Source organism: Lagopus muta, chromosome 20 (assembly GCF_023343835.1).
Source record: "Lagopus muta isolate bLagMut1 chromosome 20, bLagMut1 primary, whole genome shotgun sequence".
In the NCBI taxonomy this organism is placed as follows: Eukaryota; Metazoa; Chordata; class Aves; order Galliformes; family Phasianidae; genus Lagopus; species Lagopus muta.
The window spans coordinates 4,127,301-4,153,539 of NC_064452.1; the positions used below are offsets into that span (position 1 = coordinate 4,127,301).

A 26,239-nucleotide genomic window follows, 5' to 3' on the forward strand; every position below is an offset into this window, starting at 1 on the left:
TTGCTCATTTCCTAGCGAAGAGGAGGCGAACCGGGAGCCCCGGGAGAAACAAAGGCTCTGCATCCATAGAAAACCCTCACTAACAAAAGAGGAAAGGAGAAAAGTGTGCAGCAAAGAAAACTTTCCAGTTCAGAACCATCTCTCCATTGCACTGCAGCTGCTCCCGCTGGGACCGCAGCTCCGTGCTTCCAGCCCAGGGGTCTCTCGCAGGCAGTGAGAGCTGTGAGCTCAGGCAGTGCCTGCTCTGTGGGTGCGACGTCTGGACGTATCTGTTTTGATCAGCTTCACACAAATCAGCTTCTCTGCAGAAGTTTCAGCCTCCAAGCACCACAGGAAGGAGGAGCAGTGACTTCCACCACCTTCCACGGCAAATCCGTCGCTAAGAGAGGGCAGACAAAACCTCTCAACCAGCGTAGAAATACAGTTTATTCACCCCTTCTGGTTACAGCTGGGCAGGAGGAAGTCGATATGGAGGAGGGTGCCATGCACTCTCAGCTGCTTTGGGTGCTCTCCACCATAGGAGCTCTTGCAGTGTTTCGGCCCATGCGTCTGTCCTGTGCTAAGCTGCTGCTGCCCGGGGTTTTGCTTCGCAGTCTGATTAAAAAAAACAAAACAAAACAACAGAAAACCCCACAAAAACAAAACAAACTAAATAAATATTGTTCCAAAAAGAAGCCAGAGGAGAGCAAGCCTTTGGTACAACAGCTGCGTTTCTCTCCGGCGTGAGCCCTAAGCCCCAGAGCTGCCGTGCCCTGGCTGCAGGGTGGCACAGACTTTGCAGAGCCTGCTACGTGTGAGATCACGGAGCAAACAGCAACAGAAACCCTTTGAGAACTCTGGTTCACTTGTCACAACCCCAGTGACTTTGCTTCACGCTCCCTGGGTGAGGAGAAGAGACGGTCGGGGCATGGGAGAGTCCAAATAGGACAGGCTCACTCCAGGCCAGCGGTGTGCAGATCCTGCTGGGTTTGCTTCCTCGTGGTCGCAGTGACAGCACTGCTGTGCGCACAGAAGGACAGATTTGCTCCACCCAAGTGGTGAGCCAGGACCTGGGACACAGAGGCCGCTGCAGCTGTCCTTTCCTATGAAATATTTATATATATATAGTATACATATTTAGACCAGCTCTGCCAAGTCTGTTCGTTCACTCAGGTGCACATCACCACGAGTCGTTTCCCACCATCTCACGATGTATAAAACAGGAGTTACGTGGCTGAGGGAAGGGAGGCCGTGTTCAATTTTTGCTCTCCCTTCCCCTTCCTAGAGAAGGGAACGGAGGGTCGGGGTCAGGTCCAGCACGGCCTATCGGTCCATCTCATCCAGCAGCGGCGTGGCGTCCCCGGCGATGGACATGGGTGTGCTCTCAATCATGGGGCTGGGAGACGGGCGAGGAGTCAACCTCTGCTTCTGTTTCCTCCGCTCAGCCTCCTTCTCCTGGAGCCACTGCTCGGCCATCTTCCCCCAGTCGATGGCAGCGTGACTGTTGGTCCTGTAACGACACGGGCAGGAGGTGAGATGTGCCACGGGCAAGAAAAACTGGGGCAGCTTTCCCTGCCCTCCCTCCCCACTGCCCCACGGGGGAGAACTCACAGCAGCCCTGCTGCAGTGCTACCATGAAAGCAACCAACATGCAATCGACCCTTCCACTCACTTTGGCTGCTGCCTCTGTCTGGAACTGGACGAGGGCTGCGACTGTGCCTGGGACTGTGTGGACTGCGGTGTGGTGTTGGCCTGGAGCTGGTACTGGGGCGTTGTGATCGGCTGGCTGGGGGTGGTGTAGGAGTAACTGGGGGTCATCAGAGGGGTGGCCACCGGTTGCTGCGCTGGAGTTGTGAAGACCTGCAGGGAGCAGATATTGTTAGGAGACAGAGGAAAACTGCTGGGCTGTGAGGCAGAGATCTGGCACGCTCCCCACTGCTCTGCTTGCTGCTGCATGTCCTTGCTGCGCTCTCCTAGGCCTGCTGGAGCCCCTCATCTGAGCAAGGAGAGGTTTGCAATGATCACAGCCCAAGGAACGAGGGGCTGCAGGGCAGAACGAGGAACACCCTCTAAGCACAGGACATTTCTGGGTCCTGTTGTTCCCCCTAGAGTCTCCAGTCATAAACCAGCCAGCCTTCCCCACTGGGTATGAGGGGAGACATTGAAACCAAGCAAAGGCGAGGACCAGAAGAGAGACAGGCACAGGAGATACTTGGGAAAGCTTGCACAAACAACATATCTGAGTGGGCATGAAAAACAGACACATTTGCCTTGATTTTCTGCCACAGTGGGCTGCAGAAAAGACAGCTCCCTCCCAGTCCCAACTGGCTGGCTCACTGTTTGCCCAACAGAGCACTCAGTCTCTTGGCCTCACGTTGTTCACCTCCCTTCAGATCCCCTTAATACACTGGGTTATCCACAGTCCCTGTCTACCCTCAGCTCAACACTTCTGCCAAACTCCATGAAAGCCTCCCAAGGTGGTCCAAAAGAGGATCACTCCTCCATGCAAGCCTTGTCTTGCAGCACCTCTCTGTTAGATCTCTCTGCTGGCAGGGTGTGTTTCCTGTGCTCAGGCACCTCCGTGCAGCTGCATTTTGCCTCAGGGTCAGCTGGGGAGCTGGCAATGCGTGCTGGTGGAGGTAGGCACCAGCATGCATGAGGAAAGGCTTCAGCACGAGCTGAAACTGTTCACCTTCATCTCACTCAATGCAAAGCCTGTGGGTGTTCAGTCAGGCTGAGGTGCTCGCCTGCCGGTGCGGCTCAGAGATTAGCACGCTGAGCTGAAAAGCCCTGCAAACTCAGCACATAACTTCACAGCTAATCTCTTTCCTCTGGCAGCTCACGCTGTCGAAAGAGGGCCACAATCACAGAAAGCTGTGTGCCTGCACCGCTGGATCCCCTCTCTCTACCCTGCCACATTCCTCAGGAGCCAGACCGATCTGCTGTTTGCCTCAACTCCCTTCAAAGGCTTAAAAAGGGCACCTACGTGGTACGCGCTGCTGCCACCTCCACTGCCTCCGTAGCCATACTGACTGGATGCCCACTGTGCAGGGGTGGCATTTGGGTTCTGCCCCTGCCCTGTCACAGCAGCAATGGCACTGAACATCTGGGAAGTCATGTTCTGGGGTAGAGCGTTCACTGCACGGGTCAGGTCTGCAAGAAAGGCCATTATGTTAGACAGAGAGAGCCTGGAGAAGGACCCTGTGCCCCAATTCCAAGCCAGAAAAGGCCCACACTGACCTGCCAGGTTAATGTTAGCTGGAGTAGCATTAATGGAGGCTGGAGTCCTGGTCCGACTGCTACTGCTGGGAGTAATACCTGTACAAAACAAGAGACAAAAGAGATGGATTCATTTTCCCCAAAGAAAAGCCAGTGGCTTAAACTAAAGATTAAAAAAAAAAAAAAAGTGGAAATATTTGTTCTGGCAAGATCCTGCCTTAGCAGGGCATGGTGTGGGCAGGATTGTATGGTGGGGAAGGCTAAGGGAGAGGAAAAGGCCAAATCCAGCCTTTGCTGCATGACCCACTCAGCTGACAGATCAACTGTCAGGTGAGCTCTTCACAGCTCCATGGAAGACAAAAAGCTGAGTACTGCTTTGAATCAGCTGAGACACTCAGATTTCGGGGTGCTCACCTGGAACAGGGTCCTGATAATGATCCTTAAACCATCGGAACAGTCCATTCACTGTAGGGAAGACCTGGCCCCGGTAGCGGAATCCTTCTGGTGTCACTGTCACATACTCTATCCTGCGAGGAGCAGCGAATGCAAGAGAGTACAGGAGATCAAAGGCTGCTTCAGAGCCACACCGGCTTCCAGCACCCTCAAACTAACAGGTCACAGAACAGGCACGGCCTACAAACTCAGGTGATGGCTGGACTGAAAATGAACAGGCAGACCTAACCAAGATGTTCTCATCCCGCTCTCAAAGAAGAGCTCCAAAACACCTTGCCTTTCCTTGAAGGAAATCTATCAGTCACTGCTCACACTCTACCTAGTGACACCCCTTGCACAGAGCAGTGCTGTTTGTGGCAGCCAGCTGGTTAGAAATGTAGGATCTCCTGGGTGAGATTGACTACTAGACATGGATCCTGTCAGGAGGACACTTTGGATAAAGGGAGGCCTGACTTAGGAGGGATACTGACAGAACCAGAAGAAAAATCAGGGGTGTGGTGCTGGCAGCAGTCCAGCTGCTGGGCTTATCTCTCCTTTACCTTGGTTTGCCTCGAGGCTGATAACCCAAAAGGAATTTGCCAGGTAGATCTTTACAAGCACTAATAAAGTAGGGAATAAACGTTGGCTTCTCTTTCTTGGTCTTTATCAGCAGCTCTTCCAGCTTCTAAATCAAGAGAGAGAAAGAGAAAAAACAAGATGCTCAAGGAGAGCCTACGTTTTCAGCAACACATAGGACCTGCAGCTGCCTCCCTCCATGCTGCTGTCAAGCCTGTTTTCTCCCCAGCTCTGACAAGGGCCACCAAGTGCATTGTTTCTGTGCAGGGTTCTGAATGCCTGCACCGCAGTAGGGAGGACTTGCCCAGATATGTTACTAATTCAGAACACAGATCTGCAGAGCAATGTTCCTCTGCCACAATTCTGCCACCACTGGAAGGTGCCTCTCAGAGAGTAATAGAAGGGAAAGAGCTAGAGAGGAACAGAACTCAACTCCTTCTGTCTTTCTGAGAAGATACACAAATGCCACCAGGTGACAGGAAGCCAATGCTCTCCTTCCAGTGATACCTGCTGGCAGGGCTGTGGCACAGTGCTGTAGCACACCACACTCCCACTGCAGGAACCCATCCTGACTCTACTGCTCCCAGACAGAGACAGAGCCCCTGAGACCTACAGCTGGAAAGTGGCTGTCAATCCCAAGGTGACAACAAGATCAGATCTCAGTCCAGCAGCTCATGTTAGACTAGTGCTTAAAATCTTGCCCTCAGGCAAAGAAACTTCTATCACACTTCTCAATCTTCCACACAGGCTGGGACAGGCTCACCTTCTTGTCTCCACCGTTGCAATCCTGGTAGTATTTGTGATTCAACAGGTCTCTGGCAAAAGAAGCCATTGGCTGGACATAGCGAGCAACAATTTCATCCAAGTCTTCAAACTCCTTTGAACAAACACATTTAAGGAGGTATTTAGGGCGTGTGAGGAGGAACCCTGCTTGTGGTACAGAGCTATCAGGAAAATATTTTGCTCAGCAAGGCTGGATACTTTGAGTGTAAAGAGCTGAGAATTGTCTAAGAATAAGAGTAACTTCCAGCAACAGCCTGAAAGCAGCTGTGAGGACAGGAAGTTGTGCTGAGCTGCTCCTGACAAATAGCTACTTTTCCTTTCCCACCACGTCCTTCCCAAGTGAGTTCTGCTCTCACCTCTGTGTTAATCCACAGCGTAGAGCCCAGGCTGAAGGCGTTCTCCTTGCCCTCTTCTCGAACATCCACGTGCTGGTAAATGCCATCATTCACCTTCCAGGTGACAGTGAGGTGGTTCTCCCCTTTGCTGCTTGGCCGAATAATCACATCCCCTTGGTCCATGGTCTCCATCATCTTCTCAGCTTGCTTGAAGCTGATGTTGTGGAATGATGGGTGAGCAATTACTCTCTTGATGTACGCTGGGGGACAAAGAGGATTTGCTTTATTGCAGGTATACATCTCACTGTGCTGCTTCTCCTGAAGCACTCTGGGAAGGCTGGTGTTACAGGGGTGGAAAATAAATGACCAACTCACTTGTCCGCTGCTGCTTTCTCTTCATGTCTTCCTCCTGTTTGTGATCTGCTGCCTCAGTATCAAAGTCATAGTAGGTGTCTTTAGGCAGTTTCCACTCGTTGTTCTTATCCATCAGGTCTGAGGTCCTGCAGGTCAGATCTGCACTGAACTTCTCGATGTCGATCTTCATAATCCTGCAGTGAACTGTCATTCCCACCTGCAGGGGAGATGCAGGGCAGTGGATCAGCAGGTAGGCTGACACACCAGGCACCCTGCACTACAGAGCAGCCCATGCAGGTTATGAGTTACTGCACATACTTCAGACTGATTTTTACCACTCTTAAAGGCGACTGCTCCATACAAATGAAAATGACCCTGTTATGACTCAAACTGAAAAAGAGATTAAAGGACATTTTTTTTTTTGCTGGCAGCTCTCCAGCATGCTTACTATCTGTGCTCTACACACACTGGAAACTGCTCCACTTGCTATGTTAGCTATGTTTAACAATGGAACAGCAGATCTGGTTCACGATGCACAGGAAAGCAGTGAAGTTTGTCCAGAAACAGACTGGAAGACACCCAAATGACCTCCCTATTTAAATAGGAAATGGAAAATCCTACCACAAAAACTGCAATGTCTCAATCCAGTTAACCATGCTGAAATTAACAACAGCTCTTTAAAGAGCTGCTGAGAAACTTCTGCTTACAGCATTATCCATCACCTGTACAGACTGCCAGGAGATCCCAGGAGACAGAAAAGATGTTGAAATTGAGGTTTGACACGGGATGAAAATATGAGATTCTGCTGCTTTCAGAACCCCAGACCCTGTCCTGACCGAGGTTTGTACCTCTGATGACCCTGACAAACAAACTGCAGAAGTAAAAGCTACAAGAGTGGGAAGCAGACCCTCGCATACCTAACAGCAGCTCTGTGAACTCTTTAAAAAGCCAGGAACAAAGGACAGCTCTGCATTAGAATGCCTTCTGGTCTCCCAAACCCAGACTTTAGCCAGACTGTAATAAATCCTCATGCAGTACAACATGTTAACTGATTAACACGGTTCCCACCAGCTGCCAAGAGAGATTTGCACTGTGGACACTAATCAGAACCTGAACATGCTGCTGATTTGAAGTCCTTCAATGAAAATAAGGTTTGAAAATCCATTTAGGGAACAGTGTTATTAACCAAACTCTGAATTGCTGTTGGCTCCATGCTCTTCCAGTTCTTGTTGGATATGTGAAAATCCACCCTTTCCATACCTTCACCCTTTCTTCAGGCCGTTTGACCACCTTATCACTTAGAAATTTTGTTGGGATGAAGCCAGCAACACCATTATCCAGACGTGTCTTCACTCCAATGGCCTGACCTGGGCAGGACCCACTGTCAAAGTGATTCCAAACCTGGAGCAAGGCAAACATAAAAATCGTTCAGCATGAAAATAAAACGAAGCAGGCAGCTCACACCTGAACAAGTCTAAAAGCTGGGGCAGCAAAGTGATGCACCCAGCACAGATGCACAGGAGGGCATGAGGCTTCAAAATGAAAGCTGCCCAGTAACACAGCCTTCCTACTTCAATTCTGCTCAGCTTACAGGGCTTTGCAACTGGGAAGGACAGAACATTTTTAGACCCTTAATAAAAGCCTGCAGCTAGGGCTGGTTTCTAATTAACACAGTAGGATTTTAAAGTCACCAATTACCAAAGCTGGAATTTAGCAGTGTTCAGGAGAGACCTAAAGTACAGCTACAGTAAGCAGCAGGGAGTCCAGAAAAGTTCTTAAAATTGAAAGGGTGGCAAAACAAACTTCTGTGCTCTGTGTCACCAGCAGCTTTATGTATTTGCAAAGAAGCAGTCAGCTTATCACCAAGACTATTTCACTCCTAGTCTAGTTCACCAAAATTCACAGTGCAGCCCTAAGGAATCTGTCAAATCCACGTTGAAACAATTAGTCAAAACCAGAACACTTTACATTTGTCATCCAAGGTCATGCTCAGGTTGAGGGCCTATGGCACTGCAGATGCAATTTTGGCTCTGGTATCGTGTTTTCCAAGAGCCTTTGCCAACTGCATCCCTACCAAATGTTCAAGTCTGGTAAAAGACTCCCAGCAAAGGCCAGCACGAGAAGCAATCCCACCTCACTGAGCTCTGGGAAGTTATCCTGCTGACAGAAAGGACACTGCCAAAGACCAGTTTCGTCGTTCCGTATTGCCTGGTCATAGCTTTCTCCTTGTGGCCGCCTGTGTGCTATCCCAGTCACGTTGCAGATGATCATTTTACCTGCAGTGTGATGGGAGAGGAAAAGGAGAGAATGAAGAACTGAAAGCCAAGTGCACAGCCAGATACCTGTCCTGACCTAAGGCAGATGTACATGAAGGTGTTAAGATACTTCCCAGGTACTTGAAAAGCTGCTTCGTACATGAGTAACATCAGCATTATCCCAATGTCACCCCCACCAACCACCTCTTGTTCCACATCTACATATCTGAAGTAAACTCAGGATGACAGTAAGCTCTCTCTTTCTCTTAGTGAACAGGGACATACCAATATAAAAAGTCTCTGGAGTTTCTTTGGTCAGCATATTGAAGACCTCTTCTGTATTTGGAGAACGGTATGGGGTCCTGAGGTCCTTGTACCTGCAGCTTAGTTCAGCTCGAATGTCATATAAAGTTATGTGCTTGTCACCATAGCCCTGTGTAGGATTCAAAGGTTGAAAAGCCATGACTCGCAAGAAGGACGTGAACAGGGAACGTGCTATGAATTATGAAAGAATTCAATGAACTTATCAAACACCAACATTAATAAACTTTAACAGACTAATTACCAGCTGCCCCCTCCCCCTGTCCCAACTACTCTCCCCGTCAGCATCGACTACACAGCGCTGTCAGACACAGAATGCTTGTTAAGGCTATTTATACATTTTACAACAGTAGCAGCCAAGTGCTCAGCTCCTAAAACGGACAAAGGTCACCCATTCCAAAACCTAAGAAACTGAGGTGGACAACACAGCTGTCCCTCTGTTTCTCAGCACCAGGAGCCACCCTATGTACCTGTCTTTCCAGCTCTTCAGCAAAGGCATCGAGATCCAGGTCCTTCAGTCGTTCAGGGTTTTCCAAGATCTCCTCTAAAGCTCCTGCAGGATTTGCATCCTCAGCTGACTCATCATATTCTAAGGCATCTACTGCCATTTTTCTTGCCCACTCATAGGTTTCGGGATGGACCCTGGAGCCATCCAGGACTTCAATGTAGGAATCAGTACTGAAATAAAACCAAAGCCACGTTCAGATAAGGACTCAGCAAGTTCCACAGCCAACTCCTTCAGCTCAGTAACAAATTATGCTACTGACCACCACTGCTGGCTGTGTGGGTGCTCCACCATCACCGACCCCAAAGCAAACTGCTATTTTAGACAGGACACAGTTAATTTTTCATTACTAAATCAGCAGGATCTAAAGCAATACAGGACAAATTCCAGTCTGCAGCTTTTGCACTGCAGGGCTTGTTGGACTTTCCAGATGTGCTACTGCTGTTCTCCAAACACACACACCTCTTGTTCAGTTACCAGAAACATCATGCTCCACAAATTTACCAGCTTCCTCTTAAACTGGTGGGAAAGTTGCTGATTTATACCTCAGCTTTGAAACCATTGTTAGGACTGCTCAGAAACCAAAAGTACACATGGGTTTCCAGTGCACATGCATGAGTACTATGGAAAGTTAGGGAACAACTGTTTTTAGTTCAGTTCCTCTTGACCACAAAGGGTCTTTCACACCATAGCAAGCTATATAATTAAAGTTTAAGGCTCACATTGCTGGACAGGTTTAGCTGCCCTTAGGAATCAGATTAACCACCAGCAATACCTGAACTTGGCCAGTGATCAGAGGAGCCACACAGAAACTCCTGGAAACGTGGACTCCACACTCCAAGACTGTTACAGCCTGTCACTCTCTGATAACTCCACGCTCTGTTGTCAGGCACTGAATGCAACCCAATACCCACCTATCGCCCAGCGATGCTGTGTCAATTTTGATGAAGCCTGCACAGTTGATAAACACCTTGGGTCCCATGTGACACATCGTAACCAGCTGGGTCCTGTTCTCCAGACGTGTGTTGTTTTGTTTTAAGATCTGGAACAAGAAGGAGCAGTGTAAACTTTCTGATTCAAACCCAAGGGGTTCCCAGGAAAAGCAGAGGACTTGCACTGTACAGTACAGCATTCCAATCATCCGACATAGCCATGCCTATCACAAATCATTAACTACTGCACCCTGCCTGTGTCTCAGTGTTGTATGAAAGGATGACTCCACATGGAACAGCTCCAGCTCTCAGGAAAAGTGCTGGCTTTTTGCCTTCTGTTTTCTACAGTAGGGAGGCATCCGGATGCTCTAACAGTGTGTCAATTCCTAGGAGCTCAGGAGCTGACTAGTACTGAGATCTGCTGAGTTGCGTGGGTCTGTGAAGGATGTAAGTCTGTGCACAGCTTCAGGGTTAGGAGCAGTGAGATAACACACATGAAAACATGTTGACAGAGCTGTCAGCTGCACCTGGCACAAACAACCCTGACTCAGCTTGTAACAGCACTGCCATCAGGCCAACCTGCACGCTATTAGGGATGCACTGTTTATGTAGGCAGTGAAAGAAGCTTCCTTACCTTTAGCAGATGAGTGCCTTTGCGTGGTCCCAGGCCACACACATACTGCAGCAAAGCCTGGCTGTGAGGGTGAGCAATTGCCCGATTGACATCCACTCCCACCTCGTTCACACGGTTTATGAATTCACAGTAGAGGGCGTTCAGCAGGTCCTCCTTCACCACATGCTCCTGACAGAAGGGAGAGGTGTTAGCCTCACAAGAGGATGTGTGCAACGCTCTGCCATGAGCAAGCTGGACCAAATGCAGTAGGAATGGCTCTCTGGTGCTGTATTGCACCTCAGAGCTTCTCCCTGAGAAGAACCTAAAGGCAGGGGGCAGATGAGCTAAAAAGAAGGCAGGGAAAAAAAAAAAGAGGTGCTGTGTAGCCTGAACATGGCCCAGAACAGACAGAATTTGCACCAGTTCAACTTGGAATTCTTCTCCTTGAGAGCAAACAAGCCCAGGCTTTTCGAGCAACTTTGTTTTCCAGAGATGGAACCCTCCTCCCAAGAGATCCCATAAGGAAAGTTTACCTGCAGAGGATGGAGTTTCAGGCACAGAATGTCCTCATCAGAGCTGCAGACCTGAGCAAACTCTACGAGAGGGTCCTGAATGCGACGAGCGAGGGAAACTGCTTGGCGTAACAAAGGTGGGTAATCCCGAAACTCATTCTGCAAGAGGCCAGAAAATCACATTTGGTGGCATGCCAACCTAAGACACATCAGACTGGAAAAGGGAGACATTTATTGCTTGTGCAGAGAGCTGAGATCAAAGGCCTCCCAGGAAACCTGCTTTAAATAAGAACAAAACGAGCCCATCTACTCAGCTGAAAAAGATTTTCAGACCACACCAACATCTACTTTGTGCATCTGCTAGTGTGGCTTTTCTTTGGAGAAGCCTAAACAAGATGTTCTGCCTTGACTTAAGGATCAGCATGTCACCTTCTAAATGGATCATGCGAGGCAAGTATGACAGGAGGCTGGGTCAGTATAGTAAACAGAAGCTGAGACAGCACAAATGAGCCAAAGGCTAAGGAGTGGCTAAAGTAACAGAAGGTTCACCTCAGATTTCTTGCTGTTCATGTAGAGGATGGCCAGTTCATTATCTACCAGCTCTACTCCAATAGAGGACAGCTGCTGCCCCTGATCCAGTTCATGAACAATCCTCTTTACATCCTCCATCAGCATCTGAGCATCCCTAGGGAGAAATGACCAAAGGTATTGAAGGGAGAACGCAAAGCAGGGTCCTCAAACCACTGAAGGAGATATCACCAATGAATGGTTTATGACACATCACTGACAAAACAGATTCCTTAAAGCAAAAACAACAAAATCACAGGTCAACTAGAAATAGAACAGCAGAGAGCAAGTCTCCTAGCACAGGTCAGGTCAGTTTGGAGAGAAAAATCATCCACAGCGAGGATTCATGATAGATCTTGCATCACCACAATGTTACAGCCACCACCCTTCTCTGCTGGAAGTAGCGTTAACAAGCCTAGCTGGTGGTAGACAGCTCTTTGCTTCCACAAGAAAGTAGGTAATTTTCTGGTTTACTTAAAGCTGCGTTCCATGTTAGCTTTCCACCTGAGGCAGGAGAGACCCAGTATGCTAAGAATCCAGTAAGGATGCCCAATGCTATTTACTACCTGCTCAAAACCTGGGGAGAGGTGCCATCAGTCCTACCCTCCTCCCACTAACTGTCCAAGCAGTGAAACATAGAGAAGAATAAGGAAAACACTGCAGAGAGACTTGGAAGTGGAAGGAAGACAACAATCTGTTATCTGACCTGTTCTCGCCTGCAATTGTGACCACGTGAGGCTTCTTGTTCAAAAGGAATTTTTTCAAGGTTTCAATATCCTGTGCCTAGAAAGAGAAGTGAAACAGGTCAGGGTAGAAAAGCTAGAGGGTTTCTGTACTGAATCAGCTACCAGCTATCAGTTTTTGCTTCCTATTTCACATGGAAAATCTTCCCAGTCTGTTATCTTGAACTGGAATCTAGTTGGAAGCAACCTCTCCTCTCTAGAATGACTGCAGTGTGGAAAAAAGGCAAGATTCTTGCACATAAGAGTGACAAGGCCTATACTGACTTCAGACTGACTATTCCTAGCTGCTCACAGTACATCACTCGGTACCAAGAGCAACCTGTGGGCGTTGATCTCAAGATAATAGCTGCGTTGAAGCTCACCTTCTTTTCCCTCTCTTCCTCACGCCAAGCATTCCTTCTCTTCGTGAAATGTGGCAGTCGGAGGAAGTCTGTAACCTCTCCCTCTCCATTGACGAGGGCACAAAACACAGGGTGGTCCCTGAAACACAGAGATCACTCGCACATGGAGGACTGCTAAAGCTGAACATATATCTTGAGCCAATTCCATTCCTCTTACCTGGCTGAGGAAAATGCAATGCCTAGCACCCGAATTCCTTTCCCTTGGTTTTCATCCATGAAATCATCATCTTCCTCCACTTGTTGATCAGGACGGTATGAAGCTACTTTCAGCCAGTTGTACAGCTTGCGGCTGCAAGCCTAGCAAGAAGGGAGGAAAGAGAGGAGTGAGAAAATCCAGTGCAGGAGCTTTGGCACAGCCCTACTCCATAGTGAAGGTCAGGGACTGCTCAAGGCAGAACGACAGTATACTCTGTCAGAATCACAACTAGGTCTCTAGAATCACAAAGTCCATCTTCTCTCCCTCTGAAGCATCTGCTTTTCTCTTTAATGTTACAAGAGAACCTGACTCAGACCGCTCACCATCCCCTCCTCTTTCCCATGTGCCTTTACATGGGCTGCCAGCAGCTGTCTTCAGCACGCTGCAGGACTGTTAGCATCTATAAACTTAGCTCTGTCTCACACGCATCTGTACCCCATCTCACCTTGAGGACATACTCCTTGGCCTCCACCAACAGCTTGTTCTTCAGCTCTTTAGCCATCTGCACATAGAGGAACTGGTTGAGGGATCGCTCAATGGCCATGGTACGCTGCCGATTCCATTCCTGCACCTGGTGGCTGAACTCATCCCGATAATAGAACTGTTTGATTTCCTCAAAGTATGTCTGGTCACTACCATAACTAAAAAAAAAATAAAAAATAAGAAAAAACCAAGAGGAGGAGAAACATATAATCATGACATCCAGGAACAGTTTGGGTTCAGAAGAGCATCAACAGCACACCAGCACTGGTTGAATAAGCTCTGCCAAGCCATGACCACTGAGAACTCACCCCTCCACTCCTTTCATGTCTATGCTGATGTCTATAGTCAGCAGTGCCTCCTCTTCTGCCAGGCTCATTTTCAGGAACTGGTCGTCTCGCAGCTCCTTCACAGGCTTGTTCTTCAAGTATTTGAAGGAATAGGCATAGTGGGCTTCATCAATATCCTGGGATAGAGAAAAGGCTATCAGCATGCATACAGGCATCCACAAAGACAGGCCCTACTGTACACTGCAGTAGACAATGTTTTGTATTCAATACTCCCTCACTCCTATCTACGCCTGCCAGTTTCCATTTCCTCCCCTAGCAGGACACAGTGAAATTCATTCCCAGTCCCCAAAAAAAAACAAAGACTGTTCTAACAACTGAAGGCAGCATTTCAACAGCAGGAATCAGTTCTAATGAAATGCTGAGACTGAAAATGCAGCTTGCTGCTGAGCTTGCCTCTGCAACAGCCCAGCTCACATGCTGCTTCACTCCGAGTTGCCACTGACATGGGAGAAGTTTTCAGACACAAAACAAGCATTTGTACATTAAACAGATCCCTCCCCAAACTGACTCACAGAGTCAGAGCTCCTTTCCTTACCTTCTTCCCCTTTTTGGTTGGTGAAATGTTGATTTTAGCTCTTTCTTGGAAAGTCTGTCTCAGAACCTGCCTGACCAAAGGCTCCCTGGCTATCTGCAATGCTACCATGTACCGTGCTCCTTCCAGAACAGCTTCTGGGCTTGGGAATTGACTAAAAGCAACAAAAAAAAAAAGGCAACACAGTCTTGGGATGTGAGAACACAACCAGATCCTTTCCCCTGCCCCCTACAAGACCTCAGTGAGGATCCCCACACACTGACCTACACACGTAGTCCTTGGCCAGCTCCAGGGGCTCTGCAGGGAACTGCTCTGTCTCGTGACGTTGGTAACTGTCTCGGAGATTCTCTCCAAACTGCTCAGGTGTCAGACCAAACTTTTTAGCCAGGCCATCTAAGGGAAAAGAATTCAAAAATAAAATCACATAAATGATGAGAGGGGTATTGTAGCTTACTTGGAGCTCAGCTATCAGCCCTCCTCCTACAGGTAAGCCACACAACCTGGAAGTGCAGGCTAGGCCACAGCACACACACTGCAAGCTCAGAGTGACAGAGCAGAGCTCTTACCCAGCCCAGCTGTTTGGCAGATGGTGTACATATCCCGACGGGAAGCCTGCTTCAGCTCAGGTCCTTTCTGCTCATCATCTTCTGCATCCTCCCCTTCACCTATGGGAAGCACATGTTTAGCAAGGCATCCAGTCACATCCAGTCACCTGCAGTACATCAGCAGCACATTCAAGGGGACAAACACAAATTACATTGTGCAACAGTGTTCCTGAATCACATGAGAACATGAAAGCTCAGAGCAGCCTTAAAATCATTTATAATACCCTGGTCATGAAGGAGGATACTCAGTTCCTTGAAAAAATAACATCCTGTATGGCAAATCCTAAACATTTTTAGAGATGCCTGGAAGACCTGGCACTAAGCTAAGACAGAAGAGAGCAGCAGATCTGTGCACACACCCAGGCTTTTCAACAAACTTTCTTACTACTATTTTGAACCAGGATTTTGAACCAGCCCAGGTCTATGAAACTTCTCAAGCTTAAATACAAACCTTCCTCCTCTTCACCATCTTCTCGGATACGCTTTTGCTTCTTTCGAGCAGCCTTTGCAGCATTCTGCATCTTGGGGATGTCTCGCCCATAGTACAGCAGGAAGTGATTATACACATCTTTCAGCTCATCCATGGACTGCACATCCTTCAGCCTAGAATGTGCAAAGCCAGCATGTTACACCCTGCTTTCAGCTGAGCTGTGTTTAGAGTGCTCAAGGAACCTGCTCCGGTACAGGTCAGGCAAATGGAGCACTTGGGTCCTCTTGTGAAAGAGTTTTAAACATTTCTTATTACTGGTTTTGTAGTGAGTTTAAAGGCAATAATCTGCTCTCTGGCCTGCAGTGCAATATACACCTTAAGTTACATTGGAATGAATACAAAAAAGTCATGACACCATACCTCTCCATATCAGTAGTATCAAGAGCCCTTATTCCATCAGCCAAAGGCTTGTCTGGGTCAGCAGAGATCTGCTCATACTGGTAGGCCTGCATCTTCTCAAACAGACGTGTCAGGTTTTGCTTGCGGATCTTCAGCTGGGTCCACTAACACCAAAACAGAAATTTCCACTGAAATGCAATGTAGCTGCGTGCTACATCTGCCTTCTCTCTTCCCAGCAAGGAGCTCCTGAAGAGGCACTCTCAGGATCCCAGATTGTCATGTAAAAATAATTATCAACATCTTCACCCCCAGACATGCTCAGATGTGATAAATCTGTGGCAGGTTCTGTCTCACATCATGTTAACAGAAAAGAAAGATTTGAATCTACCTAATAGGAGAAAAGGAACGGGTACTCCTTACACTATAAAAAAATCACTATACAAAAGTATCAGTCTAGGTAGGAAGATATGGTAAATACCAGTGGGATAATAAGCACTGAAGACGCTCCTCACCTTCTCATCCCACTGCCACACACTCCAGAGGTCATTGATGTGCAGCTCTGGTTCCACGTACTCCTTTCTGTAGAAGGCGATGAATGGCACCTAGGTGAGAAATGAGACTCATCAACACCAAGTGAAAGGAGACCAGGCTGCCCCTGGCAGCCACAAATCCAGAGATTGCTGCTGTTCATTTAGGAGAACAAACTGATGGGGCAGCAGTGTGGGAGATGTGCTGAATCATGACACAGCTCCTCCGACTGTTCCAATAAATAATACATCACATACCCCAAAGAGATTCTGTGAAATCCAGCAACGCCTCTCATGTAAAGATAAACATCTTATGGAACAAATAAGGCTCAAGAGACTCTGGAATTTCTCCATCTAATTTATCAGATTGACCACGGCAACAGCAGCCTCATCAAACATGTTAAAAGCTCTGCTGTCACAGCTCACATGAGATGAGCCACACTTTCCAGGGAAGCACCATTTTCCATAGGCGAGGCAATCAGGTAGGCCATCACAGACTCATCTCCTCTGTTACACCAAATGCCTCCAGCAGTCCCTCTGCCAATCCCATCTGTACAACGAGACTGCGTTTCAAAAACGAAGCTGAGTTACAAAGTACCTCAAAATGTTGATTTCTCATAAAATTCAGGGCTTCTTTAATCTTCTGGATGGTGCTGGGTCCCTTGCGGCTGAAGCTGCTGCTGGCTTGCCCACGATCAAGGTAGTCAGAACTTTCCTACAAGGATAAACCACACATTAAGTTGATTGCACTCCTGAGCACCACCCTAAAAGCACAGCCCAGGCTAAGGGTGGGAAATGGTGACCCTTTTATTAGCAGGGGACGCAGGCTTAGCTTCACACTGCAATTGCAGACCACAGAAAAGCCTGATTGGCTTAAAGAAGTAGCAGCATCTGGCTACTGTAACTAATGGCTAAAAGCAGATCGCAGCTAATATCAGTTTATCCCTAAGCACACAGTGGCTCAGAGATCTATCTTTCTTGTCAATAATTCTTGCAACCTCTCTGTTCTTTTTTTTTTTTTTGTCCTGTTCTATGGATGTGAAAATGAAGATGTGTGTGACCCATAAAAACACAGGAAGAAAATTACACTGGGCACCACATTTTTTTGAGTAGATTCTTACAATAATGCCTCTAGGTTGAAAACCTGCAGCATCTTCAAGTCACCAGTTCTCTTAGGACAGAGGTCCCAGGCACAGTTCCTTTACCTGCAAGGAAATGGTGGGTGTTGCAAATGCATTTCTGTAAATCCAGTCAGCTTCTTCCTCCAGCTCATCATCTTCAGCACTTTTTACAGGGATGGATCTCAACTGTGAAAAGGCAACAGGAATAACAGCGCATAAACCAGCTCCAAATCCTCTCTGAGCATCTAGATCCAAACCACTTCTCTTTTGATGACAAAATGTCTGAACAGAAGATTTTACTGTATTTTACTCTCTTTCACTGTATGCACTGGCATGGAATAAAGGTCCTTTCAAAAGCCAGCAGCTTCAACATCACCTTTCACAAAGGTGAGTAGCAGGGCTCTGTGCACAGAGGTACCAACATGTTTTAAAAGGAGGTCAAAGAGCAGTGACTCTTTGGGGAAATCTGAATATGGGGTGAAATTATGACAAAAATGTGATACCAGAATGATTCCTAGCAGCACAAAAGGACTTTGCTCTTACAAGAGTGTAAGTCCCAATCACCTGAATTAAAGCAGGTTGCAGAAACACCTTGCATGGAGCAGTTGCCTTGACTGGCATAGCTGTAGGTCAGAAAACCCCAGAAAGCCTCCTCTGCTGCTGCAGTTTCACTCTTGCTAGGCAAAGGTACGACTCATGGGATTGCTAACAGCATCCAGCACAAAGGGTATCTCAGAAGAGCACAAACCCTGCACCCAGCAGTGCAACACTGGCACCCAGTGGCCAAAGAGAAACTATGACCAGTGCTAAAACCCCTTTGGATTTCCAGAGTCACAACAATTCAGCTTCATTGTCACGTTTGCCCACTGAGTTTCAGTTACATTTAAGGGGTGGGATGAGAGATGCTGAAATCCATCCAGAAGCCAGGTGAGAAAGTCAGCCTGCAGGCCCCAGGCCTGCTGTACTTGTTGGGAGCTGACATGCTTTGTCTGCACAATGAAACCCTTCTCCCTCACCTGGAATCTCTCAGGCATGTCTGTCATTCGGATCTCATTGTCCTGATCTGTTAGGTGACTGCTCTCCAGCTCACTGGGCTCATACATCTCAAAGATGCTACGCCGACTGACACGTTTCTTGGCAGTCTTCTTGGGTCGGACACGGGTTTCTCCTTCAGCTTCTTCATCCTCATATTCATATTCTTCCTCCATCTCCTCATCATACTCATTGTACTTCTCAAACTCATCGTAGTCAAAGTCCACACCAAAGATTTCCTGGGCTTCCTGCAAAGCACTGGAATGCAAAAATTATTCTTCAGCCCCATTATGCAGTTCAAAAAATCCTGTTCTGGTCAAAACACAGATGGTCTAAGCTTTATTTTTGCACCAACGTTAAAAATTGTGGATAGGTACACAACTGTTTGAGCTTTAAAAGCAAATATTTCTCTTAAGGGACTACTATTGATATTCTTACAAAAAAACAATCCAGGGAAAAGGAAGAAGGCAGGCATTCACAAAGCCACGGACTTAAAGCCCCATCTTTACATTTAACAGATTCCTCTAGGGAACAAGACCAGCAATTTCCAACCACAAGCAGAATCACACTGAAGTTGCAAAAAATCAAGTAAGCTGAGCACTGGTTTTGAGGCTCCAGGCCAACTTGCAATCAATACTCACGCATCAGTGTATCCTGGGAGCTTCTTCCTCCATTTTGGCTTCTTCAGAGGTTGTCCATCGTCATCCACAATGAAGTCATCAATGTCTGGACACAGAGAACCATTTTAGCAAGTCAGGACACTCACATCTTAAGCCAGTAAATAACAAACTTCAGCTCAGCCAGTGCAGTTGGTGCAATTGCACCACAGACTTAGGTGGCTGCTGGCCTGCACAGCTACCCACAGCATCTCCTGCACCAACCTCAGGTATTCCAGAAGCCTGAACCACAATAACCAGCTAGATCTAACTTTTACAAACAGGAAAAGCCACCTGGCAGCTATCAGTGGCTCAATTTTTACAACTCTTTCAGCACAATGTTAGCAAAGATGATGGGCTACTGCCCAAGAGCAGAATTAGGGCAGGTGTGCAATGTGCCACCAGGTGCTAAACAGAACCTCCACTAACATCTTTTGAAGCATTTTCCCTTTGAAGGAAGTTTGAACACTGAACACAGTAGTGTATGCAACACGCTTCTGTTCATCTAAACTGTTCTGTCCAAACTAAATCTGCTCACTTTTGATTCTAAAGATTGTACTGATCAGACCAACAAAAGCTGGACCACTCTAGAGCTACAGATTTTGGTTAACTTTAAGGGAAACCATACTTTGTTCCAGTGCTTTTATCCTATGACAAGCTTCGGACCATCCATACTCACCAGATTCATCTTCTTCCTCCTCCTCTTCCTCTTCTGGTGGTGCAACAGGAGCTTCAACAGCTTCCCCTCCCTCCTCGCCTTCACCATCCTGAAAGATTTCTTCAGCAATGGCTTCCTTCTCATGTTCTTCCTTGCCATAGTCCTCCTCTTCATCATCCTCATCATCAGACATTTTCCGCACACGCCTGAATTTTTGCTGCAAGCAAAAAAGCTTGTCAGTGCCCCTAAGTCCTGGCACAGACACACCAGCTTTCTGTTCTCTGCTGGGTTAGAACTGTGCTTCCTCTGCTTTCCAGGTGATAACTGGAAAGAGCAGGAGGGACAAAGACCCGCTCAGCTCCAAGAGAGCCATACTGCTCATTTGGCACAGCATGCCACACAACACAGCTGCCTGCTGAAAACGATGCAGGAAGTGTAATGCATGCTCTAGGTGCCAGGGAGAGATTGTGCTTCTTTCAAGCACTCAGCTCTTCCTTTTCAAGGGGCCAGGAGAAGGCAGAAGGTACCGCAACAGGCAGGAGCCAAGCATCTCTGCTAAGATGCATCACACCATTAGCAGCAGCATGGAAATACAACTCACCCTTTTGACTTTAACACCCAAGTTCTCTTCAATGAGGTCAAAATCATCGTCCTCCAGGCGGTCATCAAAAGCTAACAGAGGAAAGCAGTCACAAGTTAAATTCTCCCTTCACTCACTTCAGAATGGACAAACCAGGAGAGGGTACAGCTTACCCAGGCTACGCAGACCCCCATGGCAGAGGGAGAGTTACACTGTGGCCTGCTATAAACAATCACCCCAAAACTTACTGCGCTTTCTCTTTTTATGGCCAACATCATCCTCAGAGTCCCCAGAGTCACTGGCTTCTTCCTCCTCTTCCTCTTCCTCATCATCATCGTCGTTAATGAATCCTTTCAGGTTCCCCTGCTCATCTTGATCGTCAAGATTCTCCTCCTCCTCTTCCTCATCTGGGGTGGAGAGCAACAAGCATTTGACATTCATGCAGTGTTTATCTGCCGAGTCACCTTCTCAGCTTTATACAAACATCTTCCTTCACACTACCCACGCAGAGAGTCTTAACCAAACACTTTTACTGACACAGAACCCAGTCAGCTGCTCATGCTGAAGCCCCATTTCTTGAGAGCATTGTCTCATGCTCTCTCTGCAGATGGAACAGGTGGAGTGGTCACACCAGAAGAATTCCTATTCTTTTACTGCTTACTATCAGACCGTGTGCCTGAAAGTCCTGTGGGGGTGAAGGAGTCTATTTTCCATTACCAAATATAAAACCCATCTAAGAATTCTGAGGAAAGGAAGCACTTAAACAGCTGAGAATATTGACTACAGATGGTCACACTATCACTGCACAGTTACTGCTCCATCTGCAGTGACACGATGCAAAACAGAGCAGTGAAGCACACAGATGGTTCAGCAAAGCCAGAGCAGACAGATACACTCACCATCCTCATCTTCTTCTACAAATTTCTTGGTTACCCTGGGAACAACCTCTCCATCCTGGTTGTACTCCTCCTCTGACTCCTCTGCTTCACTTTCTACAAAGTCAGACATGGCTGCGGCGTCTCACGCAGGAACTGGGGACAGAGAACACATCCATCACAGCAGCTGAGGGATGGGAACACAAGCACTTCCCCCTGCTGGGTTTTGGAAAGAAGACAGCTAAGGCAAGGTTTCAAATCATCTGTCCAGGCTCTGAATTACCCAGAGCCCCCCTTGTCTGCACATCCCTGTCACCAGAGATTAGGCAAGTGAAGGCAGCAGCCAGAGGCTGCCGGCGCCTGTCAGGCTGTGTCTCAGTGAGCAGAACACGACTGTCACGACAGCACTCACTGCACAGCTGAGCTCCAGCTGAACCAGCACACAGAGCCAAAGCCCTTCATCCCATCCGTACCCTCACGCCTGGCCAGGACAGCAGCCCTACGCCAGCCCCAACGCAGCGCTGTGTCAGAGATCCACACATCTGGTGCACAAACACAGCAACTTCAAAAAAAACCCAGGGATTTGCTTCTCAGATCAATTAAAAAAAACAACAACAACAACAAAAAGCAGATTTTGGAGAATCTTTTAAGTCTTAAAACATGAACAGCTCCAGAGGAATGCGTTGGCCCTATCTCACTAAAGGAAGCCCACAACAAAGACAAGGGAAAGAACTCAGTTGCAAGCAGATAGCAGCTCATATTCCTTGGCTCAGGGCCCCGTGGCTGCGGCCAACACCTATTTATGATGCTCCAGACAGGGAGAAGCCGCAGCAAGCCAAGGCTGCTGCTCTGCACCAGACAGGACATCACCGCCCTGGCACAGCACGCAGGTACAGCGTGCTCCCTGCCCTCAGGAGGGCACTGCAGATGTCACACACTCCAGCATCCCCCTTCATAAGAACGCTCCAGAAGGCAGTACATCGATCACTGAAGGCAGTACAAATGCCAGGTAAATGCTTTCTGCATTTCAAAGCAAATGCCACTGATGAACCGTGTAACTGCGTGCACTGGAGAACAGGAGTTGCTTTGTTTTGCCAGCTTCAGCAGGAGCATTATGTCACTTCCACACTTCCTCACCTATTCTTCTGTACTCCCTAGGGTGTATGAACATAAACATCACTGCACACCAAGCTGCTTTTTCTACACTGTTTCCACTTGTACAGCAAGGGAAAAAAAACCTTCATCACAGTGCTACGTGCAATTTGATCACTCTCTGCTAGCAAAACATTTCACTTGCAGTTCCAACTTTCCTCCTCAGCACTTGTTCTACCATTTCCTGGTAATTTCAGTTCACGTCAGATGAAATTTGTTCGGACGCAGGGAACAGCTATGACTTTGGAAGCCCATCTCACGTAATGATCCAGCTGAGCAGGTTCCACACAAGCCAGCCGCCCACGACACCGGGAGCTTTCAGCTCTGCTGAATTCCACCCCAGGACAGAGGAGATGTCATTTAGCACAGCAAATGGAAGCGAGGGCAGCTATTACCATGGAGATGCTGAATCAGATACGTACTACCGATGCCTCTTCCACCCTCCCTTTGAGAGAGGCATTCATTTGAAATAACACAGAAGACAGGCAGAGACTTCTTCCCACATGGGTGAAGATATGGACTTCAGACCAGTGCTGCTGTTCAGAGGGCTGTTTGTCTGGCTCTAGGGATCCATTCTCACCGTGGATTTCCAGGCTACTCTGCCTGTATCAGGCACTGGATCCACCCTCAGAGCATCCCAGCAGCATCCCCGTTCCTGTAACAACCCCAGGAGAGAGTGGGAGATTGCTGCGGCATGGGAGCAAACACTAAATTACATGAGAACACTAAAAATGCAGGGAAACAGCACCCAGACCTGCATGTTTACCTCTGCAAGAGCAGACAGACTTCTGTGAGTGACTAGCTTTACCCCAGAACACCTCACAGCCAACAGACACTGATCAAGATGGACCGGGGTCAAGGGCAGCACAGTGATGGCAGCAGGAGCAGACACAGAGGTGTCCTGAGCAGTGCTGGGCCTGTGTGCTTACCTGACCTCTGCTTCAGAGGAGGGGTTCCTGCACTTTGCTCAGCTCAAGGGCACAGTGGCAAATTTCCAGAGTCTATAAGCTGCTTTTAACTGGAGTGACACAGAGCAGACAGCTCTCTGCTGTCAATACAGTGACCAGAGATCAGGTCAGCAGGGCCAGGCACTGCAGGTACCGCTCTGCTTTGCTAAGGCAGACGGAGCTGAGCATGCTGCAAACCAGATGTTCAAGCACCTGCAAAGCCTTGGCCGCACATCCAGTTATCTGCTGGCTGCTCAGGACTGCAATCAGAAGACTGCAGTGCTGGAGACAGGCACGGTTCTGTACACAAAACACAAGCATTAAGTTTAGAAATGGAAACACACAGCCAGCACCTGCAAAATATCAGAACAGATGACAAAGGGTGTTCCTGTGCCTCGCCATGGCAGTGCTGAGCCAAGGCAGGGACAGGACTGGCATCAGGAATGGCCCACAGAAGCCTCCCAGCCACAGCAGATGTAGGATGAGGGAAATAGGAAGCATCTCAGCGGTAATTGCAGAACCACAGAGCAGTCTCTCGTGGTGAGACGTGGTTGTTATTCAGCAGACCCAGCTGGACCCTGTTTGTGGACCCAGGAGCAGTCCCAGGATATCAGCGTCAAGGCAGAAAACAAGAAAAACTTGCTAACCTAGGCTCAGGCCAGAACTGCATGCACATTTCACAACACAAACAACAATCCTGACTGCTCCCCATCCTTCATGGGAGCAATTACATCGAGCTCCCAAGCCACACCAATACTATTTTGGGATGGCTGTATGGACAGGGATCATTTTAATCTCTGCCATTTCATGGTTCAACTCACAGATCACCGAGGATCTTCTTTGCCAAACACCTTTGCCAAATTCACCACTGAACAGTTTGGTCCTGTTCTCATGTCTGCACTTCAAAGACAAAATGGGTGGACAGGAGAAGATTCAGAAAGCTCCGTGAGAATACAAAAGCTTGAAAACTGGACTCAAAATTAAAATGTAGTGCCTAAAGAAGCCCAATCCATTCATTCTGTCATTGAGATGTTTGTGACACTAATCCTAGCACAGCAAGAGTACTCCGCAGAGTAGGAGACTGCAACAATCTGCTCATTAGGAAAAAGCCAAACCAACTGCAAAGGTGACAAACACACCAATCACAGAATCATAGGGGTTGGAAGGGACCTCTAGAGATCATCGAGACCAACCCCCAAACACCTATGTTAAATAAAAATGCCATATTTGAGCCCAAATGCGTGGATTTAACACCGATCACTGAGCAATGACCTCCAGTCTGTGTCTCACTGCAGAACGCAGATGATTGTATCACCATCATTAATTTGAAACATGTAAAGCCCAGGAGAGCATCCCTGCGGAGCACTGAGGCACTCACACCACAACCAAGCACTCTCACAGGCTCATCAGCTGCAGGCTTCTGCTAAGAGCCACTCCTTGCTGCAAGCACAGACTTCTGCTGAGCCTGCCAGCCCTGCTACAGCACCAGTGACATGTCATGTATTTAGGTTTCACAGCTGTTTTATAAACTATGGAGGTCTGAAGCTAAACCAGATGTTTGCCCCCTCAATGCTCGGTGTGCAATGGAGCAAAACGAGGCATTGCAGTGCGGCGTTCGGCAACTGGAGATGAGCAATGCTGTGACAGAGGAAGGTCAGGAGAGGCACTGCAGCTCAGGCAGTTCCAGTACCTGCTTTGTGAGTCTTATTGCTCCTTGCCAGTCCCACCTCCCTGGTGCTATTGTGCTTCAGAACATCCTGTGGCAATGTGTGCCACGGTCTAATGGTACGTTGTGTGAAAAAGCACTTCCGCCTGTTTATTTTAGACCTGCTGCGTCATAATTTCCTCTAAGAAATAGAAAACTGACGTACCCTGCTTGCTTTCTCTGACCTCTCCACGACTTCACACGCTTGTCTCGCATTTCCCACCTGCTTGTGTCCCCCTGGGGTGAGGAAACATGGGCTGAGCTCCCCCCTGTGCGATGGGTGAACCAGAGATGCCTGCAGCACCCGGCACACAAGCTGCCAATGCAGCAGCATGACAAAGTTTCCAGCTTTGCTCTCTGCACCTTTTAAGCAATTCCAAAACACCCATTTTAGACCCTGGTGAGGCACTGAAGCGTTGTTTCAGGAGAAGCCACTGCTGACACGTTCCCAGCTCCTTCTTCAGCACTGAGAACCGATGCAGAGTCAATCGCTGCAGTATTTGGAGCCTTCATTAAACCCACTGCCACCATGTGAGCGCCCAGCAGCACCTGGGCTCTCTCTGCATCCTCCCACAGCCGTGTTTATCCACCCTAAATAATTCAGTGTCAAAATTCAGCGCTTCCTTTCCTTCTCCATAACACCACATCCAGAAAGAGGAACAGATGACTGCGAACCTCCACAATAACCACTCCCCACTGGCAGCACCACGCTCCCCTTGCCCTTCACGTGTCACTTTTTCACTGATTATTGATCCCATGGAGGGCTGCTACCCCACAGCCTTTTTTTTTTTTTTGTGGGTGGGGGGGGGGGAAGTGAAGCAGGGCTGTGTCAGACATTGATAACCAAACACAGCACTCCATCAGCACAGGACCTGCTCTTGAAGGCCTGGAGCGAGCAGGAACCAAAGAAGAGCACAATAAACCTCTAAGAAATTGAGATCCTCTCCCCCCCCCAGCCGGCAAGGCAGCACGGCGATGCTTTCCTCCGCTCCCCTCCCGCAATCTCCACGTTTCAGCACAGCCCCACGAGAAGGCCCTGCCACACCTCGCTGCCCCCGCGGGTCGGTGAGGGTCCTCCCCACTCCACAGCCAGCCCGCAGCCACGGCCAGCCCTCAGCCGGAGCCCCGCAGCGCTGGGGCGGCTCTGCCTTCACTTCACAACCGAGGACGAGGCGTGGAGGCCCGACCGCACCCCCCCCACCCGCTGTTCCCCCCGCCCCACGGCGGCTTCCCAGCCGCAGGCAGGCCCCAGAGGAGGCTTCGGAGCCCGGCAACCTGCTGGCCGGAGCCCCCCACGCCGCTCCCGGCTCACTCCTGCCGTTCAACCCGGCGCGGCCTTACCCGGGGCGCTGAGGGAAAATGGAGGCCTCGGCGGCAGCGGTGGAAGCGAACGAGGAGGGTGGGGGGAGGAGGAGAAGGAGGGGGGGTGGAGCAGACGAGTTGCGATCTCCGGGCGGGCAGAGCGGC

General features: G+C 48.6%; 1 protein-coding gene across 1 annotated transcript; it reads right to left on the bottom strand.

Moving 5' to 3' along the window:
- Positions 1 to 112: 112 nt before the first annotated feature.
- On the bottom strand, positions 113 to 26,237 carry SUPT6H (SPT6 homolog, histone chaperone and transcription elongation factor). The gene is made up of 37 exons (XM_048966626.1): positions 26,114 to 26,237; positions 20,993 to 21,124; positions 20,342 to 20,500; positions 20,115 to 20,185; positions 19,535 to 19,730; positions 18,841 to 18,925; positions 18,184 to 18,457; positions 17,252 to 17,353; positions 16,645 to 16,761; positions 16,032 to 16,121; positions 15,541 to 15,683; positions 15,142 to 15,293; positions 14,652 to 14,750; positions 14,349 to 14,478; positions 14,089 to 14,239; positions 13,515 to 13,669; positions 13,169 to 13,364; positions 12,685 to 12,824; positions 12,489 to 12,606; positions 12,090 to 12,166; positions 11,366 to 11,501; positions 10,838 to 10,975; positions 10,326 to 10,493; positions 9,674 to 9,801; positions 8,725 to 8,932; positions 8,219 to 8,366; positions 7,812 to 7,954; positions 6,939 to 7,079; positions 5,700 to 5,895; positions 5,346 to 5,584; positions 4,970 to 5,083; positions 4,191 to 4,315; positions 3,613 to 3,725; positions 3,220 to 3,297; positions 2,966 to 3,132; positions 1,652 to 1,839; positions 113 to 1,489 (listed from the first exon to the last, which is right to left on the bottom strand). Exons 2-37 carry the CDS (start codon positions 21,099 to 21,101, stop codon positions 1,303 to 1,305), a joined length of 5,181 nt encoding a protein of 1,726 aa, XP_048822583.1. The 5' UTR covers positions 21,102 to 21,124; positions 26,114 to 26,237; the 3' UTR covers positions 113 to 1,302.
- Positions 26,238 to 26,239: the final 2 nt, after the last annotated feature.